Source organism: Haemaphysalis longicornis, unplaced genomic scaffold, assembly GCF_048455015.1.
Source record: "Haemaphysalis longicornis isolate Haplotype H1 unplaced genomic scaffold, Haemaphysalis longicornis Haplotype H1 scaffold_7, whole genome shotgun sequence".
NCBI classification, from domain to species: Eukaryota; Metazoa; Arthropoda; class Arachnida; order Ixodida; family Ixodidae; genus Haemaphysalis; species Haemaphysalis longicornis.
The window spans coordinates 72,185,869-72,196,322 of NW_027526422.1; the positions used below are offsets into that span (position 1 = coordinate 72,185,869).

At 50.1% G+C, this 10,454-nt stretch overlaps 1 protein-coding gene across 1 annotated transcript; it reads right to left on the minus strand.

The window, feature by feature from the left end:
* Positions 1-2,811: 2,811 nt before the first annotated feature.
* Positions 2,812-9,207, minus strand: LOC144146342 (uncharacterized). Its single transcript, XM_077678298.1, has 2 exons — positions 8,566-9,207; positions 2,812-3,174 (listed from the first exon to the last, which is right to left on the minus strand). The coding sequence occupies exons 1-2, from the start codon at positions 9,205-9,207 to the stop codon at positions 2,812-2,814; spliced, it is 1,005 nt and encodes a 334-aa protein (XP_077534424.1).
* Between the last annotated feature and the right edge of the window lie 1,247 nt (positions 9,208-10,454).

The following is a 10,454-nucleotide window of genomic DNA, read 5'->3' on the forward strand; positions in this document are numbered from 1 at the left end:
CACTTCCCCGCCGCTCTCATGTTCCCCTCACCAATCACACGCCAACCAATAGAGAGGGGGCGAGTAACACACCACTGGGCAGGCAGGACGATGATGATGATAACTTTATTTTGCCCAAAACAGGGTGAAAGGAGGAAGGGGAAACGGGAGCCTCCCTGAATTCCTTCCCCTCAGATGGCGGCCTGGAGCCCTTGGGCGTGAGCGACATCTTCGGCCAGTTGGTCAACCTTGACCTGTATTTCGGGGTCGGAGCTAGGCAAACAGGTCTCCCACTGCTCCGCGCTGGTGATTCGTAAGCATGATCGTATAGTTCGTGGCTGAGCATCACAAGCCCAAACCATGTGAGTGAGTATGGCTAGTTGGGTGCGCCACTTGCATTGGTAATTATTAAGGTCGGGATAAATGTGGCTTAATACTGCAGGACTGGGGAAGGCATTAGCCTGCAGCTGACGCCAGGCTACAGATTGACGTCTGTTGAGCGTCGGATGCGCTGCGGAATATTTCTGGCGCTCCATGCGATAGTGTTGACTGGTGTCCCGATAGTTCACCAGCCAGGCTCACCAGCATCGTTTTTGGCTGATGCGAGCCATGTGTTCCGTGCTTATTCCAAAAGATGGACCTCAAGCCCAGGTTTACATTTTCGCTAGAAGCAATTAGAGTGACTTTAATTTCGAACTTTGCAATAAAGATATTGGCAGCCCGAATTCTTAATATTTCTTTCGATTCTAATATCCACGCTGTTGCAAAAGCCACCCAACGACAGGAACAGGCAGTTGCGTAGCCAGAAATATTTTTGGAGGGCTCGGGGGGGAGCGGGGGCTGTTATGCGCCCTCGGCAAGAAAACCTAAAAGAAAAGACAACCTGTGCGCAAACATCATTTCACTTCCATTTTCTTATTTTTTTTTACAGATTAATATGCAGATACGGAGTGTGAACAGTGTGGACGAAAAAAAAGCTGAAATGAGGGGGGGGGGCAGAGGGGGATTGAACCGCTTAGAAAATTTCGGGGGGTGTTCTGGCACCAACCCCCCCCCCCCCCCCCTAGCTACTCCCCTGGTGCCAGGCCTGTATACCCTAAAGGTTTTCGCCATAGGATCGTTGCCGACTTCTTGTTAGTTTTTGCCCCGTAAGCTTTTATCAGCTTTTTTTCCCGAATAACGCCATTTCGATCTTCGAGCCCAATTCTTTCGAAGTGAAACGCTCAAACTGTAAAATTCGTGTTTTTTATCGGGTTACTGGGCCGAAGTTCCCAGAGGCATCGTCCCCATTTTCTTTGCAACTAAATTTGACCTAATTGAGCGCAGTTGCATTAGACAACGTGGCGGTCCACTTAAAAAAAAACTCCCACCTCCCCTCGCGGGAACCGCTGTGTAGATGCGACGCATAGGGGGTTCACGTTGCAGCGTTGGACAGTGGAGGAACGGCGCTGGAACGATGGAACGGAGCGGAGCAGGCACCGCGTTTTATAGCGCGCATAACGGTGAGGGGACGCGCCGGCGCCAGTGCGTCTGCCGCGGCTATGACGCAACACAATCCAACACAATCCACTTTAATCCAAATCCAATCCAAGCCAAGCAAATCCAAGCCAATCCAATCGAATCCAATCCAATGCCCCTCGCGAGAGAGTGTTCGCTATCGGAGAGAGGGGGTGAGTGGCGGAGAGCGCAGCTGGCCCGGCGAGGAGAATGGGGGAGGGGCGGACGCCGACGACGCCGGATGCAGGGACAAGGCGGGTGAATGAGATGCGGTCGCATCTGAAAAGGCTCGAATGTGTAAATAGTACGTCATCTAGCCGCGTGCTTTGAATATACGGAGATCATCACGGGGGACGGGCTGGGGGTAAATGCATCTGCTTGGTTCTATATCGGATGGCAGCGCGTTGGGGGGTTTCATAGGACAGGTTAGGTTCCAGAACCGCAACTTATGGCAATCATGCCACATTACTGTTATAAGACATCGCTGCCCGTGATTTGGAAGCATAAATGCTCATGGTTTGACCCCCTCTACGTTGCTTCATACACAGGGAGTAACTTATTGCCCCGTTGTATATCTATAGCACATACAACGTGGCAATAGGTTGGCGCACGAAAGTATCATACCTACTGGTATGGCATTTTCGTGTGCCGTGCATACACATCGCAGCACAGATTTTGTTTGGGTAACCAAGTTAATTTTATAGCCAGCGCTCTTGAAATACAGGGATAAGCTGGTTAAAAGAAGTGTCTTGCCGAAACCGGACGTTTGCTAGGATTCGGTACCCGCCTTCTTGCCAAAGTCCTCGCTTGGCGGAGGGTTGTACACTGCATGAATTTAGCGCTTGTGTCTGCCATCCAACCTTACCATTCAGTCTCTCTAAGCGCCCTCGGCCTACAAAAATGTCATTGCGGCAACAGCTGCCAAAACTGCTTCAGAGAAAGCGTTTCAGCGCAGCAGTTTTTTCAAGAGCTGGCATTGGAGATCACGTCTGTGGCAGAATTTCATTGGCCGCTCTCGCGTCTGTGGGCTAAAAAAAAAAACAAAAAAAAAACAGTGGGAGCATAATGTCAGGACATTCAATTTCTTCACAGTGTTCGATGTACGGGCCAGCAGGAATGTTTTAACCCCAGCCGCCGACGTATCCTCCAGAAAGCTCGTAGCCAATTTTCGTGTCCGAGTGTCCCGAAGCCATCCCGAGATGCTTCACAGTACGCCACACACTGAAGCCACCCCGTCACGTAGCCACGGCCGCGCTTGAAGCGAACGTCTGTTCGCGGCCTCCTTGGGAACCCACCCCGATGAAGGAGAAGTGTGGTGGAAAACGCCAGCCGACGCTACAAGTAGTCGGAACAGTCTTCCTGAATGTGAACCACCCTGGCGGCGACGGCCCTGCGCTCTCCCTCGGGTCGCCGGTAAGAACGCGACCTTCCGACCTGGTCGGGGTAGATGCGCACCACTCGGAGGGTCGGCTCGTCGTCGTCTTCTTCCGCAATGCGCAGTACCTGTCTGCCGTCTATGGGGCCAGTCGAACACGGCCCGGGAAGCAGCGGTTCGCAGCGTCCGGACATAGAAGACGACGAGCTCCCGGGGCCGACGCGCACTGTTGTGTGCGAACCACCGCCACCGCCGATGCCCTTGCACTGCGACACGATCGAGGCCTGGTAGGGACCCCCGTAGCTCTCGGTTTTGCAGATGGTCTGCAAGCAGGTTTTGGCACGTTACGTATGGAAACTGGCGGAAAGTGGGTAACGCTTAACACTAGCAAACATGGTTGCCACAAGTGAACATTCTGTTTGGCTTGGTTTTGCAGAGACCATGTGCAGACAGTTCTTCCCAAAATATCAAAATATAGGTCACACCTGCCGCACGTCCTGCCGCACATCTGCACATCCTGCAGGTCACACCTGCATCCTGGGTCACATCCACAGCGATACTGAGCGACCAAGCGCCGGCGAAGCAGCCGTTAGACTTTCTCCTAGTCACGTGATACGGCAGCGGCAAGGCCCCGCCCGAGCGCAGCTGTGACCCATCTCCGCAGCGTATCATGTGGCGTGACGTCACACTTTCCCCACCTGTGCCCCGGCGGCTCAAGGGTCATTGCGACGCGATGAATGACCTTGCGAGAGTGTCTTGTACAGCTTCCACTCTAGAAGTGATTAGCGTAGCGTGCAGCTGGCCATGCTGTCTGACAGGGGGCGCCTGGAGGAAGTAGAAGGACGACTTTCGTCTTGCCCTAAAATGATATTACGACACATTCTTGTGGAGTAGGAGCCGCTTTGGGAGAAGTATTTCGCTTAGAGCAGGTGGAGGGAGGCACTGTGCAATTGCTCACCCATCCTCTCTACGGTTAGGACCCTCTGACGAACTGATCGGAAACCGGATGCATTGTGGGGTGGGCCATCAAGCCGCGGAGATATGTTATCTCTGACAAGTTATTGACATTGACAAGTTATTCATTGACAAGTTAACGAGGGAAATTATTTTCTCACCTTTAGAATAGCAAGAAGGGTATCCTACGAAATCAGTGGAGGGCTTACTCACACAAGCCCACGAACACTGGGCATGCCACTTACTCTTTGTGAGGGCCACATGACTGGATTTCAGTTGTTTTTTTTTATATTACTAGAGAATTGGAAGGGACAATCCAGGAGAAATGCCGCTTTTCCATGACTCAAAAGGCTATATTCCGGCCTGTAAGAAACCTAAGCTCCCGTTTTGAAGCCGTTTGACTGAATTCAATCGAACGAGTTTTGTTTATCTCACCACGAATGCGCATTCGTTACAGATCATGCGCCTTTCGTTAAGCAGAGAAAGCCTTTAGTGATGCTATACTAGATTAGTCTACCCTCGATGGGAGAACATGGCAGTCGAAATCTTCTTGATTCAACATTTAGACCTCGCTATTTTCATATTACAGAAATTCTTTATCTTACAAGGTACTCCACAGCACAATAAATAAATAAAACGAATGCCGAATGACTACGCCCGCAAATGAGCGAGAGTTACTGCCATTCTAAAATTTCGTACAATTATGCCAACTTCGTTTTTATGTGCTGCCCTCGAGACGCTAAGCATCTATCTGTATGTTATGTTCATTGAGTCCAGCTTCTTTCAGCTTCTTATTTAAGTTTATTTCAGTGTTAGGGGCGTGTAACGACATTCTCTGCCATCGTATTCCGCCTGTTCGGCGGTCTCTCATGACTGCAGTGCACTGTTACGTGAACACGCCACGCAGAGAAGTTCATTAAGATGCAGGAGCGTTCGCCACTGAAATGGACGTTTAGGGCTAAAGCCGTAGGAGCGCGTATCCATTATTAATGCATATTTCTGTCTGTAGCCGTAATTACGTGACCTGTTACAGCATCATTCGCACTGAACCAGCAAGGCTACAATAGTCCATTCTCACTGAACGAACTGGGCTGCAATCAATAAAAAAAAGCTTAATACTCGGATTAAACAGGGGTTTCCCCAGGCATCGAATCAAGGGGGGGTGTCTCAATGGCTCTGGGGGGGGGGGGGGGGGGGGGGTTCATAAACTAGAAAAGCTGTTTTTTTATCCCACTAGTTAAATAATAGACGTCTGTTAACCAAACGCCCATCCCCGTGACGTACGTTTTTCATTTTCTATATATATATATATATATATATATATATATATATATATATATATTATATATATATATATATATATATATATATATATATATATATATATATATATATATATATATATACCATAGAGAAGTCAAACTGAAAAACATAACAATAAATGTTGTTATGTTTTTCAGATTGACTTCTCTATCGTACAGCTAACCTCATAGCCAGGAACCTTTTCTCTTAACTATATATATATATATATATACACCTGAGAGGCGGTGCTGTCTATTCAATCTAAGAAAAAAAAACAAATTTAGAGCAATTCATTTTTTACCATGAAAGGTCCGTATTCAGTTTTTTTTTTAATTTCTCGCCATTTTTCAACGTATAAGGACATTTTCGAACTTGTTACCAGGGCCAGTGACGAAATTTGAGTACTTGAACCAATGTTTACGTAGTACACGAATTATGCAGCACGTATAAATCAGGCACCGATTGTACGCTCCCGATTTATTAAAACGCCAGGATTAGCTTCCGAAGCGCTTTTCGCTACTCCCTGGCTGGTAGCAATGTGCTCGCAGCGTGGTCAGCCTCAAACCACTTTGCCCCTTTCCTTTGAAAGCCTTTTTTGTGTGCACATACGAACTTGCCACGAGCTGTCGAAAAAAAGGAAATAAATACGTGCAACGCTAACAGCAAGCTCGGGGGGCGCACTTTTGTTTATTTTGCCCGAGGCTACTGCCAAGAATAGCCAACGCCGCCTGTATAAACAGTGCCTAACGCGTGAGCGAAAATGGCCAAACAGCCACTCTCCTGTTGCTCTCTCCTACCCTTCCCCGCTCCATAGCCTTCCAGCGTGCTTTCGTGTCCGCCAGCCAGCGCCGCTTCTCGGAAACTATGCAAAATAGTGGAAAGTTTGTTTAGCGTTCCCGAGGCGGCGCTCCTACGCCTTCTTGTTTTTTTTTTTTCACCAACCATGCCTGTCTGTCTTGGTCTGTCACTGATAAAACTTCCTTTGTCACGAAACAAAATCCTTGCGCTGCCGCAGGCTGATGCCGGCTTTGCGCGCTTATCTACTCGGATCACAGGCCCTGATATTTTCTGAGTGGGGCATCCCCCCTCTATCCCCTCCGCATTTAGGTATTGTTTTGACCCCCCTGTTCGTACTCCGCATCGGTACGCACTTCTAAAATTGAGGACTATACTGTAGAAGCGCCCGGACAGCGTGGCGGGATCGCAGCTGCTTATTCTTTTGTTTCCTATAATTTTCTGAAGTTTACAAGCACGTGATATTATTGGAAAGTAATCGTAAAAGTAAGCGCCTGAACAAAAAACGTGCACGCAATTTTTTCTTCTCTAAATACTCCAGAAAGAAAAATATCAGTAAAATAATGGCTGCCCCATCCGAAAATATCGTTTTTCTGTTAGCTATATGTCTACCCGACAATCAGTATGTTCTTAGACTATTTCAGTCCGCCTCCGTCTTTATCTTTGGAAAAATGCAGCAAGTATGAAGCGAGCGACAGGTTGAACGAGATCACAGAACTAGCGCCCCGTCACGGCTAAGATGTAAGCGAAACGGCCCTTGAAGCCCAACAGGCAAGCTGACAGACACACGTCGTAGAAGTGGGTGCAGCGTTCGCGACTCGTGAGCAGTGACGTAAGGCGAAATGTCCGCCGGCACGCGCCACATAGCGGATCAGTGCCTGAACTAAGCGTACCTACCCTTCCCATTGAAAAGCGCGCGACGCGTCAGGCAATGTTAATACAGGCGGCGTTGGAATAGCAGACAGGCAGCCCGCGCATGCGCAGATCGATACTGAAAAAGGTCCATACAAGGACTGACAAGAGTGAAATTTGGGGATTCAAGGGGGGGTGTCCAGAAAAACTAGGGGGGGTCTACACACCCCCTAGGGGGGGTGTAGGGAAATCACTGGATGCGTATACGAGCGGCTGTGCTGAAACTAATATCGCGGCAATACTACATGTGTCATTTAGACAGTCATGAATCACGCGCGAAACTTGAGGGTGACCACAAGGAAACACATTTCGTCTCTCGTGTCGAAACTATACACCTGTAGGGGCTCAAACGCGGTTCCACTTAAACTAGGTGCCTTATTTCTTGTCCCTGCGGCCACTCAATTCCATGCACACTGAACCTCTACAAACTTCTTGTCTGAAAATACACCTACATTTGAAACAAGCCTGGCTTTTGTTGACTGCATCTCTTGCGTTGCAAAGGTGACGTTCCTACGGGACATTTAGCATAGTCAGGGATGTTCCAAGCGGGGAATTTCCCTTTTTCTGGAACTTTTCGGCTGTTTTTTGCTTAAAAGGGAATCTAATAGATGCAGGGATTTTAGGAATCGTGGAGTAAAAAAGAAAATAATGTCAGTAACCGGAATTCGCGTTATTTATTACATTGTTTTCTTTTAAGAATCAAATATCTGTAGTCGTGTTCCCGCAAGCCACAAACATCCGAGACTGCTTCCAATACAGTTAATAAAACACGAGTGAGCATAGAGGGAATAACTCTCCATGAGGGAGAACTATTAAAGCGTGAAGCGGTGGCGGCGGAAGGGCTGAAGCCTGTTCGCATGTATTTCTGCGCACCATACAAATCGGGTGCGCCTTAGTTCGCGTTCTCGCAGTCAACAAGAGATGGCGCCAGAGTAGCACTGAGCTAAAATTACCTCGATAACAATGTCTAGTTTCTTTTTCATACCGTCAATTTTTACTTAAATCTTTAGCGTGAAAAGGAAGCATGCTGCTTTGTAAAAACTGTGAAATGCGTAATCAAACGCTGGTGAGCGGCACTTGTGGAATTTAGTTCACGCTGAAACTCTCATTCTCTGAAGGCGTCTACATCCGGAAGGCGGCGTAAAGTAGACATAGGTGGCGCTGGCTAACGCCGAAAACCGAATAGAAATCCACGTAAATATCAGTTGCAGGGAATTCTTGAGCAACCTGCTGGGAAAATATGCTAAAAATAGGGAATTTCTGAACCGAGAAGTGAGAATTTTGCGCCCCAGTACGGAACATCACAGAGCATAGTATACATAAACAGGCCAGCGTTTGTGGCCCGCACGCTGCAATTGCGCAGCCTTCGGCAGCTCAGAAATCGGTGTTTAGGTTGCTGTGCCAAACAAAATCCTAAAGCAGCAGCTGGCTATCGGCTTCCTTCCTAGCATCTACGGCTGACCAAAGCTGGAATTCAAAATTTTTATATATCGATAAAAATCAGGATACTCGGTTACCGCGACAATTTACAACGTTATGTAGGACATCTTTGCAATAAGTTACAGAGCCTGCAATTTCGGGACTTTCGCCGATGGCAGCACAGCGCAATGAAGGAAGGACTGCAGCGTGAACCGCGAGGCTTCCTTAACGCGTATTTCTTTCCTATTCCCGGAAGACGAAGGGCTGCAATCATTTCTTTCCTGATTGATAACACGACGCCAGCTGGAGCAAGAATGAAGTAGCAACCGCACCTGCATTCCGGAGGATCCCGATCCCCCCGAGGGCCCGCAGGCTGCCGACCGCGGCTGCACCGCGACGGGGTTGTTGAGCTGCTGGTTGACCACGGTGACCGAGCTCAGTCCCTGCGTCTCCTGGCCAAGCGTGGTCTCAAAGCAGATGGGCAGCCGCTTGTTAGCGAGCAGCGAGATCGGGTCGCACAGGGACTTCTTGAGGGTCGCCGTCGACGTCTTGGAGTCGGACGGCTTGGCCGCAGCGGCGTCCTTGGCGTCCTTGGCCTCCTTGGTGTCCTTGCCGGCCTTGCTTTCCTTTTCCTTGCGCTCGCGCTCCTTCTGCTCTTCCTCGTCGCGCGTCAACGGCGGGCCCACCTTCACTTCGAGCCCGCCCTCGGGAGTGAGCTTCCAGTCCAGCCGAGAGCCCTTGCACTTCTGCTCCGGCGGCGCCGTCAGGCCGATCATCTCTGGGGGCCCGTAGTACAACTTGGTGACCGAGCTGTGGCGCCTGGGCGCCCCAGAATACAGGGGAAACTGTCCGCGCCTGCTGGACGCCGCGCGCGGAGGGTCGTCCAGGGTGACCACTTGGATCCCGTTATCCATGCAGGCCACGTCGTTGGGGTCGCCCAGCGTGATGACGCGCACTGACCGGCCGCCTGCCATGGTGGTTGCGAAATCGACAGCGCTGCTGGTTTGGCTGGCGCTGCTGCCACAGCGCTGTCGTGGCGGGGAGCGGAGAATTTGGTAGTCCCAATGCAGAGGCAATGAGGCGGCTAGAATCTAGTTTTGCCGCGGGCTGCCATGTCAAGCCCCCGGCGGCGAGATGACGGCCCGGTGCAGCGCTGGCCTCAGTGGAACGCCCAGTGCTCGCGCGACACCCACGAGCTCATGATGATGGTGACTGCTATCGGCAAGAGGCCACCTGTGAGGACGTGACGTGCCTACGAAATGTCATTGGACATCGAGCGGGATTGCCCTGTGTCGGGAGCTGGTATTTCAATCCATCAATATACATATGCATATATGCGATGTTCATGTCTATAGGCACGCCTTGGCTCCACGCTCGGGATGTTCGGTTCCCGTGCTAAGAGGCACAGGGTTTTACGTTGCCATAGATTCCTCGGTATCTTAATAGACCGGAATCTTTCCTGGGGTCCTGAAGTGAAGAAACTCCGTACAAAAATCACCGCCATCTCAAAAATCCTCTGGTATCTCGCCGGCAGTCGCTGGGGCAGTGACTGTCGCTCTATGGTACTGCCCTGTAAAGCCTATGTCGACGGTCTACTGCGTTACAGCCTCCCTGTCCTCCGGAAGCTCCCGCCCACAAGGAGAAAGCAGCTAGATGCGGCCAGAAACAACTGCCTCCGCATCTGACTCGGCCTCCCAAAAGGGTCGTCGTGCCTAGGTACAATCGCTGAAGCTGGGTGTCTGCCTTTGGACGTGATTCGACTCCAGGAGACTGTGCGAATACATCTGCGACATCGGATGCACTCCAAGAGCTGTATACTAATGCGCATGGTTGAAGATGGTAATTCGAGTTTTGGGCAAACACTCAGGACGTTAAATCTTTCTGTTCCCTCCCAGGCACTGAAAGCAATGCCATCTAATTTTCCACTATCGACCCTTTCTCCCCTACATATCAGATGCAGCATCCCCGGAATTGACTCCAAAAAGAGCATTCCTCAAAGCGGACTCCTACAATTAACGATTCATCATATCAGCTGGCTGTACTCTGACGCAAACCACATCTTCACAGATGGCTCCTGCACACCTCAGCGCAGTTCCTCCGGGATATTTATTCCCTCTACTGGCCAGACGTTTTTCTATCGCCTAGAGCGTGCGACATCATCGATGACCGCCGAGCTTCACGCCATCAAGGAAGCTATACGCTACATTTTACGCCAGCAGCC

Coding starts and splice junctions, on each gene's coding strand:
- LOC144146342 (XM_077678298.1), bottom strand. CDS start 9,207: ATGGCAGGCGGCCGGTCAGTGCGCGTCATCACGCTGGGCGACCCCAAC. Junction 3,175..8,565: donor CGGGATCCTCCGGAATGCAG/GTGCGGTTGCTA, acceptor ACCTGCTTGCAG/ACCATCTGCAAAACCGAGAG.